Genomic DNA, 19,183 nt, shown 5'->3' on the forward strand with positions numbered 1-19,183 from the left:
CTATTCTTCGGATCGACTTGTAAATTTAGAATAATATTCTTGAGATGTTGTAAAAATTGATAAGCCAAAAAAAAAAAAAAAAAAAAAAATCGATTTTTTGAACTCACGAAACCCATGTAGCCCCTTAAGGCACATCTTGCAAATCATTACTGCTGCTTTTTATACTCAATGCAACAAATAAAAGAATTTTTGGTAAAATTCACTTGGTTCACTTCACGTGGAATCGCTAATATTGGACTTGCGAAAATCTTTTAATTTATTTTATGTGCACATAAATGCTCGCCAACCGATTTGCTGTCCAACTCAAGGTCAAGGAAGCATTCGAGGAACTCCAATGATCAAACATCACATTAGACAGTTAGTTGTTAGTGTTGGGAATTTTTTTTGTCAAATAAACAACATTCAACAATTCGACAATTCGACAATACAACAATAAAAGCGAATAAACTATATGATTTAGCGTCAAATTGAAATAACGACAGTCATTCACGTAATTAACAGTTATAATATTTGTTGTTGCTTTTTGTTGTTTGTTTTGTTTTTGCTACCCAAACACTTCATAATTTCTGCCCCATTCATAAAATCTTTTTTATTAACAAAGATTTCCCACACAATCAGCAAACAGAAAAACAAAAAAAAAAGAAACAAGAAACCAAATTAAGTAAGTGTTAAAAAATTATTAAAAGTGGCGCACAAAACGTAGTAAAAATTTTAATTTTTTTTCTGTTGCTCTTCTTAAAAAGCCATTAACAAAATTACCGCAATAGCTGAGTCGGCTACTCTACTTTACGCTTACGGCGTGGCGTTGATCAACGCAACTCACTGCCTGCCACCCGGTTACGCTCGCTTCACTTGCGCTCTCAGGCGCGCACAACACGCTTACACTCGTTTTTCAGATAAAATAGACTTTACTATTTCGGGCAACAAACTAAACTAACATTTGACGACGCACTAACACATACCTACTCATAATATGTGCATATGTATGTACCTATGTAGATGTATAAGTGTAGTATTAGCAATTACTTGGTGGCTCTTGAACGCTCGTATGCGTTTTTATTTTTGTTGCTCATAAAATAGACGCTCTGGTTTGGTCTACAATTTGGCGGCGGTTTAGGTGGCTCGACTATTGCCACTTGTCTTTTGGCCATTTAGTGGCCGAGTGAGAGTGATCGTGGGGTGGTTACGCCGCAGCAAGCCGTACGCACAGCCGCATAGTGCGACGAGTCGCATACATAAATTTTTAAATATTTACGAGTTTACAATTTGCTTATTAGTTTTTTTGCTCCAAATTGTTGGTATTTCGAAATTTTCGAATTGTATTTGAGTGTCGTGCAAAAATTATTGTAGTAAAACAAAAAAGAAGTGTTTCTCTAAAAAAAAGAAGTAGATATTTCTTTCTTTTTAAATTTTCAACGCCTTTTTGGTTTGCAACTAAACATTAGTTTGTTGTTGGTGTTGTTTAGCTATTGTGGCGGTGTTTTTTTTTTGTGTTTGATCATAAAATTTATTATGTGCTTGTTGCTGTTATTATTTGTTTCTTGTTTGTTGTGACTGAACATTTTTCGTGGAGGTTTATGTTGTGGTGTTGTGGTGCAAATAAGAAAAATTAAAAAAGTTGAAAAGCTAGAGACGAAATGAATTGTAAAAAACTGCTGCAACAGTAAGATTAGTATGACTTTTAAGACTCAGAGCAGTAAACCAAAGTTGCCGGTTCAACGTACTCGGTTTTCTAAGTCACGTTCGTTCACCTGTTTTTTTCATATTGACACTATACTGCTAAAATGTTGCATAAAATCCCCACTTCATATAACAGTAAAGCATTTTCAAAGTCACTACTGCATCAACTGACAACCTTTTATGCTAAATTAGGTTAGGTTGTAGTGAGTATCCATTTGTGGAATAACATCAAGACGCACGCCACAAGCAGGAGGAGGAAGAGCTCGGCCAAACACCCAAATAGGGTGTAAGGGCCATTTTTTAGATATGTAGTGGCTATCGCGTATACTGGAACACCGGAAGGAGAAAAGTGTTAATTTGAGAAACCCTCTTCACTAATCAGAAATCCGTCAAAGTTTTTGAATTTCTAAAATATCAAAAAAAAAAAAACGTAAATGAAGTGAGGACTCAATCAGTTTAACCTGACATTTTCTAATAAAAACAGTAACGTAAACGTTGAGCGAAGCCCGCCAAGGCGTACCACAAGTAAATAGCTTTATTTGGCAGCTTCATATCTCCTACACCCACCGCTCCATACATTCTTTATTAGTAACAAGGCGCATTTGTGCACAGAACTTCCAATTGTTTTTGGAATTTTAGCTAACTTTTAATTATCGACTGGAATTCTGTTCCACTACACCGTAAATTTCGAAATATTTCAATATTTTTTTTTTTTAATTTTGCAGTTTTCTAATCTTGCATTGTACAGAGTCAAAAAAGCTGCTAACTGAAAGTGACAGCGTAGCAATCCTTAAATTTTGAGGGTTGCATCACCGCAATCTTGATTAATTAGGGCAATTCATCGGCTGATTTCTTTTTAAACCGCATCTTATTTTGCCAATGGCAACTATTTCGTGATCCAAAAGTGGCAAAAACTCCTCACTGATGTCTTTTCCACGTTACTAAATTGATCGGTTTACGCTCAGAAATGTTTCGAAATATTATTGTAAAAATCTGCAACCAAAGTAATGGCTGTGCTGCTTAATTTTTGAACGATGCGAAGTTTCGTGTCGTTGGCTAAGCTGACATATAAAATTGCCATATCTGCGGAACGTAAAACATAAGGATTAACAGTTTAGTGATGAGTCTCCCCCTCTGTTAGCCATACTTGGCCTATGTTATTTGATGTACGGACTTTTTCTGGTTTGAAGCTGTATTGAAGGTACTCGTATTGATACTTGAACGACCTTAGGTGTGTGATACGAGTGGTCCAACAAGCGCTCCTCTCTGCACCAAGTTCGGCAATCGTGTCAGCGATTTAAGACCGTTCAACTTTTTTTCTGTAAAATATCGTTAAAAACGATTACGACGATCTGTTCAGGCATTTGAATGCTATATAGCTAATTTGCGCTTTTGCTGAAATAGAGACCAAAAACATCCGCAATGTGCAGTGAAATCAGGTTGTCGGAGTGGATTGGTTACTGTAGTGTTAGCGGAGATAGACATTTGAGTGAAATTACAAATATTTCTTTACTTTATTTTATTTAATTTTACTTTATTTAATTTTGTTAATTTTTCTTTCTGAAATAAAATTTTTTCTTTACTTTATTTTATATAATTTCACTTTATTTTATTTAGATTTTACTTTATTTTATTTAGTTTTACTTTATTTTATTTTATTTAGTTTTACTTCCTTTTATTTAATTTTACTTTATTTTATTTTATTTTATTTTATTTTATTTAACTTTATTTTAATTAATTTCACTTTATTTTATTTTGCTTTATTTTACTTTGTGAAATAAAACTTTTAATTTATTTTATTTAGTTTTATTTTATTTAATTTTTTTCAGTTTACTTTATTTTATTTTATTTAATTTTACTTTATTTAATTTTTTTTAATTTTGCTTTATTTTATTTAATTATTGTTTATTTTATTTTACTTTATTTTAATTAATTTCTCTTTATTTTTTTTTTTTTTAATTTTACTTTGTGAAATACAAAGTTTAGTTTATATTATTTCATTTAGTTTTATTTTATTTAATTTTTTTCATTTTATTTAATTTTATTTAATTTTACTTTATTTTATTTTTTTTTTTATTTTACTTTATTTTATTTTATTTTAATTAACTTTTCTTTAACATATTTCTTTTTTAAAATATTTGTATTTTTATTTTTAAGCTTTGGTTTTGATTAAATTTTGTTTTCGTTTATGCGTTTATTTTGTGTTTTTATTTCATGTTATTTTATTGTATTTTATATTACTTAACGTTAATTTATTAATTTTTTTGTACATTTCATTTATTTTACATATTAATTCCAATGTTTTATTGTACTTTATTTAATAATTTATTTTGTTATTTTTATATTTACAGTTATTTTTATTTTTCCTCGAATTTTAATTTTACTTTAAATTTTTCCTTTGTTTTTGTTTATTTTACTTTATTTTTTTTTTATTTATTATAATTCAATTTTTCTTTTTTTGTATGATAATTTTATTTTATTTTGCTTTTGTTGTTGTTTATTGTATTGTACTTAATGTTTTTCCCATTTTTTTTTTTCTTTCTTTATTTATTTTGTTTACTATAATTCAATTAACTTTTATATTAATTGTATATTGTTCTTGTTTTTGTTTTTTTTTATTTTTTATTTTACTTTATTTTATTTAGTTTTTTTTGTTCCCAAATTGTTGTTTTTTAGCTTTATTTTTTTTTATTTATCATAATTCAATTAAATTTAATACCTTTTATTTACTAATAATTAATTTTTTTTTTTAGTTTGTTTTGTCTTACTTTATATTATTTATTTCACGTTGCTTTGGTTTCCTTTGTTTTGTAACGTTAGTTTATTTTGCGTTCGTTTTTGTGTATTTTACTTAATTTTTTACCAAGTTTTTTTTTAGTTTACTTCATTTTCATTTATTTACTAAAATTCAGTTAAATTTTACATAAATTTTATATCATTTTTTATTATTATTTTTGTTTACTTTTTTTGTTGTTTTACATAATTTTTTCCCCCCAATTTTTTTTCTTTAACTTTCTTTATTTTATTTATTTTATTTTATTTATTTTAATTCAATTAAATTTTATATAAACTTTATATTGTTTTTGTTTACTTTTTTTGTTTTTTTTTTGTGATTTTACTTTATTTTACTTTATTTTTTTACCAATTTTTTTTCTCTAACTTTCTTTATTTTATTTATTTTAATTCAATTAAATTTTATATAAACTTTATATTGTCTTTGTTTACTGTTTTTTTTGTGATTTTACTTTGGTTAAATATTTTTTCGCCAAATTTTTGTTTTTTTTTCTTTAACTTTCTTTATTTTATTTTACTTCATTTTCATTTATTTATTAAAATTCAGTTAAATTTTATCAAAATGTTATATTCTTTTTGTTTACTGTTTTGTGTTTGTGATTTTACTTTATTTTATTTAAATTTCTTTCCGCCAAATTTTTGTTTGCTTTTTTCTTTAACTTTCATTATTTTATTTTACTTATTTTAAATCAATTAAATTTGGTACTTTTTGTTTACTAATTCATAATTCATTTTATTTAAGTCCACTCGTCATTATTTTGTTTATATAGTATTTCTTTTAGGTAAATAAATTTCATATTTCTATTTAAGCCCCCACCTCTTCGCCATCCACTGCCTTTCATTTCTATTTCTTGTATGTTTTTCTTGGCAAATTGCCGGCCACACTTAGTTCGCCTGGGCGTATGCTGAGTAGCGTTTCGCATTTTTCACAATATTTTTCCGGGCAAATTATATGTATGTATGTGTACATAGTACCTATATACATAAGCCTGTATATTGTATGTAAATATATTTGTGCATTTAAATGCTTCGTCTTACGCCATCGAATGTAACTATGTATAGATATTTCGGCAATTTAAAAAATGTCGAAAAATGTCAAAAAATCTCGTATTTAACAATCACTTTTTTATATATTGTATTTTTTTCATTTCATCTCACTGTAGAGCATTTGACAGAGTATAGATCACACTTACCATAAATAGTTTCATGATTCCAAAACCTTGTCGTTTTGGTTAGTAAACAATTGAAACTCCCTGCGCTCCCCTGGCACTCGACGCTTACGAAGCACTCCGACGCTAAAATACTAATCAAAACACTTTTACGATATTTACGCGCATTTAAATTTGTACCAACGCCAGAGAGTAGAGCATAAAACGTGTTGCAAATTTTAAATAGTAAAATCATATCGTACATTACTAAACAAAAAAAAAAAAATGCCGGTGCTACGTCAATTCTCACGCAATCCGCAAACGCGCAGCAATGAGGAATTCATTTTTATACGCTGTGGTAAAAATACAAATGTATGTGTATACGAGACGAGTATTCCGCAAAGCAATTGCAATAGATTTATAAGTAAAAATGTGTTTCTATGTATGCGTGTAGGTAGTAAAAAAAAAATGTGTAAAAAGATAGACATACGAATAAATTATTCTCGCATATAGAAGCATATACTTGAAATGTGTGTTTGTATGTGTGCATGTGTGTACTGTTATATTTATACGAGCATATGGCTAACTACTCATTACGAGCAATTGAAGTTTGCCTTTGCTATCAGCCTCTGTTGTGATAATTTTGGCACCTCTCCGTCCACCCCTGCACGCCGCTGCTCTGCCCTATCCTCTCTACATACATATAAGTTCTTAGCATATAAATTATAAATTTTTTTTCCAATTTCGTGCGTATTTTATTTAAACATTTCCATTTCCACAATCTGCCACACCAAATGGTCGCTTCTGTTTTTTTTTTTTTTTTTTTTTTTTAATTTTATTTTTTCAATAAACAATTGTTATTTCAAAGGCTTAGTCGAAAAACGATTTTTCACAGCCATTGGCTCTCGTTAGATGGCCTTTGTGGAATGGCTGATGAGTGAAGCTGACCTTATGAAAATATATGTTTGTATGTATACTATGAATATGATAATATGCATTTATAAAATGATCTCAAAATTGTTCCAAAAATTGCTCTGCAGACATAAAAAAGAGGGTACATTTTTTTATAAAGTATTTCTCAAAAAATTCTCGTGCGGCAGTGTGAACTTAGTACTTTGAGTCTCTCGCGCAGCACTGAACCAACATCGGTCAGCTTCAGATCGATGGCGGAGGTACACATGCATATACTTATATATGTATGCTCAAAAGTCCTTCTAATCCTATGTAGTTCGATCGACCGATTTTGAGTGATAATTAATATAAAATTTGAAGTGCATGCAAAGGTCAATATGTTAAAGACTTGTAAATTTGTAAGTTGATATTTTGATTAGTTTTTGAGTTATATTCGACCGCGCGGGAAAAGAAATATTTCGAGAAAAAACGCGTTTAAGGTTTTCTTTATTTTACTCATCTTTCGTACGACGCTCATCACTTCACTGACTTCATAGGGACTTTTTAGACTTTCTATTAAACTTAAAACATTGAAAAGATAGTCTGTAGATTGTAAATAAGTTTTTAAAGCAAAAAAAAAAAACAAAATGGAAAATCTTAAAGCTGAATTCGTTGGGAACAATAATAAACAGTCTGAATCATGTTTTGTGACTTGCAATGAGATTTAATGAAATATAAGCTTAGGCAAATTGAAGTGCAATTTGTGAGCGAGAACTAAGAGAGTGAAGTCAAAATAACAAACTTTTGTAAGAAAAAATGAAAAGTTTATGAAAAAAATGTAAAATAATAGAAAAATCCGTATAAAAAGACGAAGTAGTTTCAAACAAACTTGAAAATACTAACAAAAAACTATAAAAAAACAACAAGATTCTCTGTGAACCGAATATAACGGTACCACTAAGGATGATGGTTTACAAGCTTTGGCAATTCGAAGCAAAATTGTGAGCGTAGCGTCGTCATAGGGGATTCGCCAGGCGAATTTTTCCCGCTCACTTCACGCATATTCTAACGCTCTTCCAAACTGCCGTTATTCAGACAGCAACGAAGTAAACCGGATGGAGGCTACGTTGATTTTATACTTTTAACACAAAAACACCCAATTTTCTCATAAGAAAACTGCTGTCACATCCCCTGCTATGTCAGCAAATCAGCTGCTTTCTTCGAAATCGCTGAGAGCGCATTAACAGTCTGATGTTAGCCATCCTTTTGATGTCTCTCAACCGCGCGGAACCTTTTGTATGCTCTCCGTCATGACTTTGTGCGCTATGTGTTTTATGGCGTATAAACAAAATTTGCTGTAAAAAAATAAAAAATAAAAAAATAAAAAATAAAAAAAAAGTAAAAAATTCAAAAAAAAATAATAAAATAAAAACAAATACCGTAAAAAATTAAAAATTAAAAAAATATATAAAAAAAAACTAAAGATAAAAAAAAAAAATAAAAAAACGATAAAAAATTAAAAATTAAAAAAAAAATGTATGAAAAAAAATTAAGATACAAAAAAAAATAAAAAAGTAAAAACAAAAAAAAAAAAATATAAAAAAATAAAAATAAAAAAGTATAAAAAGTAAAAAAAAACTTAAAAAAAAATTTTAAAATATGAAAACAAATAAAAAATAAAAAAAATAATAAAAAATAAAAAAGAAGAAAATAAAAAAATAAAAAAATAATAAAAATAAAAACATTTGATGTAATCTCTTTGCATTGTTGTTGTCAAACCATTTCTGGGATTTTCTCTACATTCCGTGAACCAGAAGAAGTTTTTTCCTATTTAAGGTTCGCTTGTTCCAGACGCTTGCCCTAAGTTCTATGCTTGAACGTCGATAATGAAGACGGCTTCATTGAAGCCTTCATGAGCTCTTTCACTGAACCGTAAATTGAAGTGGTTCAAAATCTCGGAAACATTAATTTAAATTAAATTTGTAACTACGCTAAAGTTTTTAATTAAAATTATACTAAACTATCAGCACACTCAAAGTGCTAGGGTTCCCTCGTCATTCAATTTCCAAGCTCATAGTGGTGGTCACCGGTCACTGGGTGATTGGAACTCATGCGCAGCAGCTTGGACTACTGTACGAGACCCATTGCAGCAGCTGTGGGGATCCGGCCGAGAAAAAGACTGTTGAACACTTTCTCTGCAAATGTCCGGATCTGCCGGCTAGGCACTTGAAGTTCCTAAGCGTGCCTTTCGGGGAAAACCTGAGGCGTTTCTAGAGATCTAGATGCCGTTTTTCTCCTCCACTACATCTCTACAGCACTAGATGGCTGTATGTGGTTTTTATTCCTTTAAGTTGTGAAATTTTAGGTAGGCAGGTAGTGGCCTATATTGTGGCATCAAAACGGCGTTCTAATGCCACTTGTAGTGTGCCCGTGATACTCTTACCATCTAACCTACGCACCTACCTATGTATATAAACTTTTATTTTAGTCATTCAAATGAAAAGTTTGATTTTGTTTTATTTTTGCTGACTGCTAAAGCCTGCTCGTGGATTAATCAATGCCGTTGTATGCTTTAAAGAGGAACTTTTATCACAAATTGCCTATAATTTTCATAAACTCTTACAAGAAAATTTCATGTTTTTTTGCGTGTATGTACATTAGACCCTACCACTAAGAAAAAAAAATCGAAATATGTCTTTATAAAAGTTTAATGATTTTGGCGAACTTTAATTTACTGCCATTAGGTTGGGAGAAACTGAAATTTTGTTTGGTAAATACTGGAACGTGGTACTTAAGGAAAATGAACTTGAGAGCAAAAAAGAAATATTCCCAACGATACATCATACTTTCAGATCCGACTATAAATTTCGAAGATATAGCGATAATTCGAAAAAGGCTACTCCTACGCTCGACTAAAACAAAGAAAATTTTTCAAAATTACCTTGCGAAAATACTTCAGATGCGGGGATGTACGGCGTACTCGTTTTTTCGGTACGGTCTAAAAGCACATGCACGAGTCTACATCTATAGGCAGTGCTTGCCGTGACAACATCACTTGTCATTTCCCGTTTATGTAAAATTTCTGCTTGATTTCAAACTCATCCATTTGCTAATTGCTTTTGTCAGACCAACAGAATAACATTTTCTTTGAAATAGTAAAACGGTTAAAAAAAGAACTCAAACATATTGGCACTAATGTGAACAGATTTTTATTTCTTTTTAAAATTATTCCTCTTTTCTGTTTATCTTTAGATTCACTTATCTTTCACCGAGAAGGTGCATCATATTCTATGTACTTATGTAAGTGTGTATGTATGTGCGTAGCTGGCAGTTGACTCCTCTTATCAAAGCCGCTTATCGTCGGCTGCGTCAAGTTGAATAGACTTTATTTGTGTACATCATATATGCGTATATGTGTGTTAGCATATACATATGCATGTGTTAGTGTGTGCTTGTATGTATAAATGGCATACTATTCACAGTCTCGTACCTATTAGTAAACCTTTTGTTAGTGGCCCTGCTTAGCCTTGGTATTTGCAGGCAGTTAATATTTGCGTACTAATCAGAGTGCAAATAATAAATAACTCGACAACCCAAGAGATAAACATAAAATGAAATTCTTTATTAAGCTCAAACCAATTATTGTTGCTTGTTGATATCTTTTTTCAATTTTTTCCTTTCAATTTCCTCTTTCAATTTTTTTAGGTTTGTTGGATTTTATTTTGTATTGGTAATGCAAACTTTTTGAGCGAGTTGTGCTTATTGTATTTGTTTCTCGCCTGTAAGTACGCATTATTAACAAATAAAATCCAGTTATTTGCCTATCGAATGTCAGCACTTCTCAATCGGTTTATGAAATTGCATATTGAAAGTGTACACTGCCCAGCGTACAGATGTTCCACATTTTTCGAAAAATCCTATTTGTAGGCGCTTCATACGATACTATCTTAGTGACGATACTTTTATTGACTCCTTGTATTGGAAAGTAGTATCAAGTTCCGTATATACATATATTGAAATAAAGTATCGATAGGAGTGTCATTAATTTAATAAAACAAAACTTTGTTCAATATGTTCCTTATTTTATTTTGAATTAAACTACAATAAAAGGTGTAACTAGAGCGTTGCATTTTTTTTTTTTTTTGTTTTGAGTTGGTCTCTAAAATGTCAAAATCTATAAACCAAAATTTGCGGTTTAGAGCAAGTTTAACAAAATTTAAGGGTTTGGAGACCAAGTAAAGAGAAATCAAATCAGCTGCTCTACTGCCACTACCTACTCAGTGTACCAGCGCATTCAAATATTTTTCACTCTTAGATATACGGGAAATTAGAATCGAGCACGAGTAGTTCGAGTATAGAGATTTTTCGGACAAAAAAGTAGCGAGCGTTTACTGTATGCGCCAATAAGCCTCTTTAGTCTCATACTAAGCTAAAGAAAACAGTCCCGTAACGAAAGGAATTTTGCTCACTCACTGCTCTCTCTCTCTCACTCCACATCGCGCTCACACTATATCTCTCGTTGGCTCTTTTTCTATCTCTCTCATTCTCTATTTTTATTTCTATCTCTGTCTTTCTCTATTTCTCTCGTTCTCTATTTGTATCTCTCTCTTGTTCTATTTCTATCTCTTTCTTTATCTATTGCTATCTCTCTTTTCCTATTTCTATCTCTCTCTATCTCTATCTCTATTTCTATCTCTCTCTTTGTCTCCCTCAATTTCGATTTCTATTTCTATCTCTCTTTTTCTCTATTTCTCTCTCTCTCTCTCTTTCTCTATTTCTATCTCTCGCCCTCTCTCTCTTTTTCTCTATTTCTATCTCTCTCTCTCTCTCTCTCTTTACTTATTTCTACCTCTCTCCCTATCTCTATATCTATCTATCCCTCTCTCTCTATTGCTATCGCTTTCTATCATTCTACTTACTCTCTTTGGTCCTCGGCACTCCACTTTCGCGAAGTCAATCAAAAACCATTTACATTTCCTGTTCCAACTGGTGTCGTAAATTTCCATCGAGTTTCAGTTTTTCAAGTTCAAACAAAACCAATGTTCGAACCAGCTGTTTCTGCTTTTGTTTACTATATATTCAATGCGTGCCCATTTCCTATATTTCTATGTAAAAAATAGCAGATTCCAACTTAAAATAGCCATATTTATCAAGTAAAAGTATTTTTGTCGGATTGCTAGCCGACCTTGATAAAATGGGAAATTTTCATCTTTGACAAAGTCTCACAAATTTCTCTATTTCAGTTGCTCGAAAAGTTGCCAGTATTTAATTTTTTTCCATAAATATTTTTAAGCAAACTTAACTCTTCAAAAACTTATAAATTTACCCACATCTTTGCTTCTTTTATTCTCAGACTGTCCAGACATCTTGGCGACCTCAGCTGCCGCTACCCAAAGAACTTGACGACAACTCCACCGATGCGCAAGAGGACTCTACCACTGATGCTGTCGATATGGAGCGCTCACAATACCACAACACAGCGTCACTTGCCAGTAGCCGAAAAGACAATTCCTTAAACGCTTCGCAGGCCTCTACGAATCATGCGCCATCCAGCACTTCGCATAAGAAATGGTCCTTTGGGCGCCTCTTTCGCCGGAAGAAAGATATCGCCTCGGAATCATCGTCCGAAGAGGATCGCAAGGCCGGCTTCATACCCAACCAAAAGAATTCACGTGCCACCACCGGCGGCGGCAGTATTGCCAATTTGAAACCAAAATCGAGTAAATCAAGTAAAGTCAGTCGCAGCAGTAAATTGAATGGTGCCAGTTTCGATCATATCGTCGTCAATCCACAAACGGGTGCACCCATAGTACCACCACATCCATCACAACCACCGCAAGTGGATCATGAATTCTTTTTGCCTGTCGAAACCATTTCACCCACGGAGGCATACTATCAGAACCAGCAACAACAGCACTTGCAGCAAGGTGCCGCATATACGCGTTCCTCAAACTCGCTGGATCGATGCGGTGCGCGTGCCGCTCTCAAAACACGTTCGGCCCAGCGGTTGCCGCATGAAAAGGCTCTCGGTGCGCACTCCTCCAGTGAGGAAGAATTAATTTCGTTGAATTCATCAACGTTCTCGAAATACCGCAGCGATGAGAGCATTCATAGTGGTGGAGTGGGTGCCGCCAACAATGCGCAGAGCAAGCGTAGTCGCGCAGCACGTAATGAACGTTACTACAAGCGGCTTTCGCGCGATGGAGAGCCAAGTAACGGCCAAGCGCCGGTCATGTATGCACCACAGCCGACACAACGCTGGAAAACGCAACCGGTGCCGCTCTCCATTTACAATCCATCAGCGCAGGCACCGGCACCCAGCGCGATAGCCAATGTGACTGCAACGCCCCGTTTACGCAACACCGGTAGTCTTCAACATGTTGCACCTTATGTGCAGTGGGGCCAACTGCAACAGCAACCAAAGAATTTGCAGAATACCGTCAATGACGGTAAGCGCAGCATTAGCTATGACAGTCACATACATTTACAAAATATTAATGGCCGGCTGCAGACAAAGCCGCTGCCGCCGCCGCCACCTCCGCGAGATCCACTGCGCCGTGTAAACGTCAGTGGGCAAATGCAAAATGGCAGTGCTGGCGACCTGCGTCCCATTTCGTATGCCTTCGATCAAAGTGGGCTACCGGTGTTGCCCTCTACAAACCAGCGTCTAGGCGGTCGTTGTGTGTCAGATGATAAGATTTGGTCCGGACCCGCAGGCCCGCACTATCAATCGGTACATTCGCTGAATACACCGACTGTACCAACTCAACATATGCAGGCTGGCACGCCGCAGCAGGCGATGGCACCCAGCAATACACCGCATCATCGGCGTTTTATAACGCGCGCTGAGCGCGATGCGCATCCCTCGAAGAAGTCGCTGCCGAATGGCTTAGAGTTTCACTACGTTACCGATGCGACACCGCGTTCACGCAAACCCATACACATGTTGGAGCCGCAGCTAGATACAACGGCCAAAGAGTCAAGTACCGCTGGCATTTTACGCACGTCCAAAAGTGGTCTGCCTTCGCCATCTTCCCAACAAAATGTAAACGACTTCTGGAAGCGTTTGGATACAGGCTCGCAACGTCGCGGACGTGAAGTGGAGCGTCCGTATGCAGATAGTGGTGTAAAACCTCGTTCGATTTCCAGTTCACGCGTAGGCGAATTGCGTGCATACCCTATACCCGTTTACTCGGAGGTGCAGAAGCCAAACAGAAAGCCACGTGCGTCCCCACAACCTGGTGTTGATGAGGTGGACAATGTCGTGTGCGGTAGTTTGCATATAAAATCGAAACCGGACAATTCAAGTTCTAATTATGTAGAGATACGCAACAAGGATTACAGTAAAAGCAACTCAATGCCAAATCATTATCAAAGACGCTCGGGTGAGATACCCAACACGCCGAATAAGTACGACGAATATGTTGCGGAAAAACGCGAGCAACATCACAAACCCATTTTCACACCACCGACGCCACCCCAACGTAAACTATCCATACCGCACAGCAGTGCCGTAGAGCTGCCCATATACATACCGCGCAAGAAGCCCGCTAATCTTGAAGAGGCAATAAATGAGCTGGAGGCAATCTACAAATCACTTGGCCTCACTGAGGAACCAGAGAAGAAGGAACGTATACCCACTCCCAGTGAGTTTGAAAAGTACGCCTTAGCACACGCGAATGAATACGACGACGAGGATTCGCCTACAGGCGAGCCCGATCCGATACGCGATGATGTGGCCTATCGCAATATGCAGTTGGCGAATTTGCAGCACAAAACCGTGGATAAGCAGCCGCCCTTCGGCATACCTATTGGCCCGGTTGTTGCAGCGCCGCAAAACGACTATCTGCATATTACGCCGATTGTGGAGCCCATCAAGTCGGTGAATACGCCCGATATTGTCAAAGATGATTTGGCGGTGCGCGCTTTGCGTAAAGATCCACCTGGGCCCAAAGATAGATTCGTCTATCCCTACAGTTCGTTCCAGAAAAAGAATCGTGCTACGCGCACACAATCCGCAAACATTTACAATCTAATACATCGAGACGCCGCCAAACCATCTGGTGGTGATCTCCACTCATATCTAGAATTGACGCGCAAGCTAGATCGCGCTGGCAGCATGTCTGATTTGCACAAGGATGATGACGAGACGGCCACAGATGTGCCAACAACACTGGCACTGCTGCGCACCCTTAAGGAACAGGAGCAGCAACAGGCAACGCTAAAGAAGGTAGCGATTCCCTTCCGTCATCCCAGTCAGGGCGGCGCTATTTGTGCGCTGCCAGAAAAGTTGCCTAGCAATGGAATGCAAAAAGAGGAAGTACACAAGCCGCCAGTACCACTGCCGCGCAAGAGTCTCACACCTGAGCCCACGGTGGTGAATGCGCAAATGGAGGATGCTTTAAATAGAATTGCAATAGAGGCGCAAGAAAAATCGGTGAAGCTGACGAAGGAGCTGCAAGAGCTGCGCAAGGAAGCGCTGATAACTGCATCGCGTCCCAAAGCCGACACTGAAGAGGAAAAAATCGAGAAGGATTTGCAGGAAATAGAGGCGGTGTCGGAAGCAGCGAAGCGTTGCGGGAAGATGCTTTTAGACACTTTGCCGGATGCAAATGAGAGTCAAGCACTGGCTAAACCGCGCAAATTACACAAAGAAGGTAAACTCATCGAGGCCATCGACCAAGTATCCGAAGCGGCTAACGCTGTGTGCGAGAAGATACTGAAGGATATTGTGACCACCGAACCACCAGTGATACTGCAGGAAGCGGTGCAAGTGAAGAATAAACAGACACCAACTGAACTACTTGTCATGCCAAATCTCATCAAGAAACTGGATCCTATACAATCAGAGCAGATAGAGGCGATAGCCAAACGTTGCATGCGTCAGCTAAGCGCATTAGCGGACGACAATCCCGACTATGATAATCTAAATCAGGAGCTTAAGCAGCCAGGTGCACCTAGCGGCCCAGCAGCAGCTGTTGCCTGTAACACCGAACAAATACAGTTGGAGTCAGCGGCAAAAGTTGATAATCTTGTTTCTACCGTTGCAGAAGTGGCGACAGCGCAGCAGAAGGCAGCGAAGCAGAATATTGAGGAAATCGATCAGATCATGCAAGAGTGTGAAGAAAAAATGCGCGCTGAAAGCATAAGCGCACCAGCAGGGCCTCCTATCATAACATCGGAACGCACCTTGGCCGCTGCACGCCAATTGGCCACGAACAGCAGCAGTGATGGTCACACAACAGCGCCGAGCATGAACACAAGCAGCTGTAGTAGCGGCCCTAATATCAACGCTGCGGGTGTAGCTGCCAAAACTGGCGCCAGCACAACAGCCTCCTCGTTTTCCTCATCAAGCGATTGCCTGGCCAAATCATCAAGTCCGTCCGCTGGGCGACGACAATCTTCGAGCATTACCTCCTTTAATCCCTACTCCTCCAGTGATTATATTAAGTCACCAAGTAGTGAATTTCGTACACCCAGCACCGATCCAATAAAAACCTTCAGCACCACCTCGTACGATGTACCATCGACTACGAGCGCCACACCAAACATAAGCGCCACAACGAACAGCACGTTCAGCTACTCGCCATCGCCACCGTTGAATCTGACACCGTCTACCGCAGGAGCAGCTAAACGCCCATCACAAGAGCGTACGCGTACGCGTTCCTCCTCATCACCCTCGCATTACAACTCTTCCGAAGAGTTGGCCATGATTTTCGGCATCGACGAACAGCCGAGACGTCCGCGAACGCATCAACAGTCTGGCGAAATGAAGTCGGCACAGCCGCCAACAAATGTTTCAGGTAAAGATGATGTAACTAAATCAGTTCATGCGTCGCAAGCGCCATCATCTAATCATGCATTCGCTCTCCATGCATCCATGCTCGATACTACTACTACTACTACTACCACTGCTGCAAATGCTACCCAACTACACACTAATCCCAATACTGTTGCTGTTGCCAAGGCCTATGATGACTGCGTTAAGCCAATCGCTACTAATAACGCTGAGCGTTTGAATGCCATTGTTGTTGTTGATAATGCTAATGATGTTGTTGATAATGTTGATGTTAAAAATACCACTACCACTACCACTAGTACTAGTACCATAGCTACCAATAACCCCATTTCCATAGCCACAAATTCCAGCACCAACAACTCATCCACTAGTATAAGTCCAACTCTTAGTTATAAGCTTGAATCTATACCAGAGTCACAAGTCGAGAGCGCGAAGATGGAGAGTACCACATTGAAGTTATCGCCCAACTTCAACAAGATCTATGCTAGCCAAATAAGTATCGTAGTTGATAATGTGACGGAGAAAAGCGGTATCAAACCATCCGACGCGCTGAGCTCATGTGAAGACGACACTTCATCCAATCCGGACTCGGGCAATGTTAGCTTGGCGGATTTTCCGCTGGCTAGTCTAACAAATAATGCTTGCTTGCAGTTGGAGAGCGCCTGTAATAGTCGTTTTGAGGTAAAAAATAATTTTGTAAGTGAGGTGTCGATAGAACGCAATGCCGAGAAAGAAATTGAAAGCCCCATAAAAACTGTGGGGGACATTGAGAACGAATTGCACGTTAGCCTAGTCGAAGAATTGAATACAATTAACGCGAAAAACAATGATTGTGAGAAAATACAGGCTAAGCTAGAAATGGGAGGCACAGCTCAAGGGGGAGAAACCGTAGAAAGCGTGAAATTGAACGGGCACAAAACAAGCGAAGCTGGAAAGGCAGACGATAAAATTTCATTGAAGAAGTGTAGCTCAGAGAACTTTAAAGAGTGTAGCTCAGACGGCAATTTAGTGAGTGTAAATCCACTGGCGCACATTGACTCTACCACAGAGACTGCACGCATTTCTATAGACGAATTCCGAAACGACGCGCTTGTTAAGAGCCAAGCAAATGATGTACTCGAACGCGACCATACGCATTTAATAGAATTAGCGCAATTGATTCGAAGTAGTGGTTCTAGAAAAAATAGCGCCTCATTAACAGATGTAGAATGCGTTGATATCGTAAGGCCCCGGCCACCCACCGAAATTGCCGACAATACACCGACGCGCATATGTACAGATTTGGAACATCTGCGTTTGGCTTTTTCGCAGCTCTTGGAAACAAATCTAACCGAGCTCGATGAGTTGCCACGCATCGAAGAAGAAGAAGAAGTAGCTGTAGTTGGCAACGCTACTCAAAGCGAAGCGCTGTCTGCCTTAGAGCACCACACAAATGATGCTGTCACCGCCAAGGAGACAGCAATTAACGTAACGCCGCCACGTAAACGTAGTGTCATCTATGAGACTCCACCACTAAATCTCAATATCTCTGAAGTGAAAATAAGCTATTCGCCTACGGATGAGCTAGAGATGAGTGCGATGAGTCCAGTGGCGTCCACTGCGTTGGCACAAATTTCACAATGCACCGCCGAATTGGAGCAGCTCAATGCAGCACTCAGCGAGATGCCACGCAGCAAGATGGAGAAAGAAACTAACACGCATAGTTTGGCCGATGACCGTACGTCGCAAGCCATGAACACTACCAGCCTGCTACTAGCCAGGCAAGGGCCAAGTAATAGGCGCAAAGACTACACAACGCATGTTGAGGGGTTCGACGATGCTGACGATGAAGATGCTGATGATGATGAAAAGCCCTCAACCAGTGCCAAGGCGGCGGCGTCGTCGTCGTCAGTTAATCAGAAGCGCCTACTCTCGGTATTTGGGGAACGGCGACCGGTTGCGGCTGCGGCGGCGGCGGGTAGCTTGACAACACTTGAGCACGTACTCTTGGCTTGTTCGTTGGGCGTTATCACACCCACAGATCTATACACATTGTGCCTAATCATAATTGGCATGATAACTATTATAGCGATTGTTTTGTTTTGAGTAGCTTGAGATTCGCTCGCATCAGACGAGTTTGAGTCTATGAGCAAATGTTGTTGAGTTATATCACTGGTAGTTTTTTGTCGCGTTAATGTATAAGACAAAAAAAAAACAAAAACAAAAAGCAACTTCGCACATTGTTAAGTTTGGTAGAATTTGATGGAGGAGCAAACCAAAAGAAAAATATAATAATAAAAACAAGGGAAAATATTTGATGAATTTTCACAAGCGCAAGAATTGCACTCACCACTAAGTAAGTTGTAGGCGCCTTAAGGTGACCAGCTAGTATTTTAATTTTAAATAATTAACAACGAGTTCAAACAAAACGACTAACGAATGATATGTTAACGAAATTTATTTATTTCTTCATAAGTTGCAATACTTTGAAAAAAAAAAAAATTTATAATTTCATATATTTCTTCAATATAAAGTACATAAATGCGTATGTATGTAATTTCTCCATTCTGATTTGATACTTATTTTAGTATCGCGTACAACGAATGCTTTTATTTCAAAATATCGTTTCAACATGCGACGAATTCGAGATTTAATACAACGAAATTTGCTGTCAAAAACGAAAAGTAATTTTTAATTATTTAGTTTGTAAGCGGAGAGCGTCTTTTTCCCATGGCTGCAATATTTACATAAGTTCCGAGTACCGTTAATTGTTTATTGTATTTACCGTAAAATCAATTGAACATTTTTGTTAGTTTGTATTTGATTTTTTTAAGTAAAAAGGATGTATAAAAATAAAATTTTCCGCAATTTACTAACTCTATATTAATTTTGC

The 19,183-nt window shown here is 37.0% G+C and overlaps 1 protein-coding gene across 4 annotated transcripts; it reads left to right on the forward strand.

Moving 5' to 3' along the window:
* Positions 1-1,144: 1,144 nt before the first annotated feature.
* Positions 1,145-18,969, forward strand: LOC128861263 (uncharacterized). Of its 4 annotated transcripts, XM_054099254.1 has the most exons (3): positions 1,145-1,386; positions 5,637-5,993; positions 11,866-18,969. In XM_054099254.1, exons 2-3 carry the CDS (start codon positions 5,907-5,909, stop codon positions 18,394-18,396), a joined length of 6,618 nt encoding a protein of 2,205 aa, XP_053955229.1. In that variant the 5' UTR covers positions 1,145-1,386; positions 5,637-5,906; the 3' UTR covers positions 18,397-18,969. The 4 variants fall into 4 exon arrangements, with proteins under 4 accessions (XP_053955229.1, XP_053955230.1, XP_053955231.1 ...); XM_054099255.1 differs by lacking the exon at positions 5,637-5,993; XM_054099256.1 differs by lacking the exon at positions 5,637-5,993 and having other exon boundaries at positions 1,145-1,298.
* Positions 18,970-19,183: the final 214 nt, after the last annotated feature.

This window comes from Anastrepha ludens, chromosome 4 (genome assembly GCF_028408465.1).
Source record: "Anastrepha ludens isolate Willacy chromosome 4, idAnaLude1.1, whole genome shotgun sequence".
Classification (NCBI taxonomy): domain Eukaryota; kingdom Metazoa; phylum Arthropoda; class Insecta; order Diptera; family Tephritidae; genus Anastrepha; species Anastrepha ludens.

What these genes read in the sequence shown, in the direction of transcription:
- LOC128861263 (XM_054099254.1), top strand. Translation starts at nt 5,907, where the DNA reads ATGCCGGTGCTACGTCAATTCTCACGCAATCCGCAAACGCGCAGCAAT. An exon ending in GCTGTGGTAAAAATACAAAT is followed by an intron (nt 5,994 to 11,865) that starts GTATGTGTATAC and finishes TTTTATTCTCAG; the next exon opens with ACTGTCCAGACATCTTGGCG.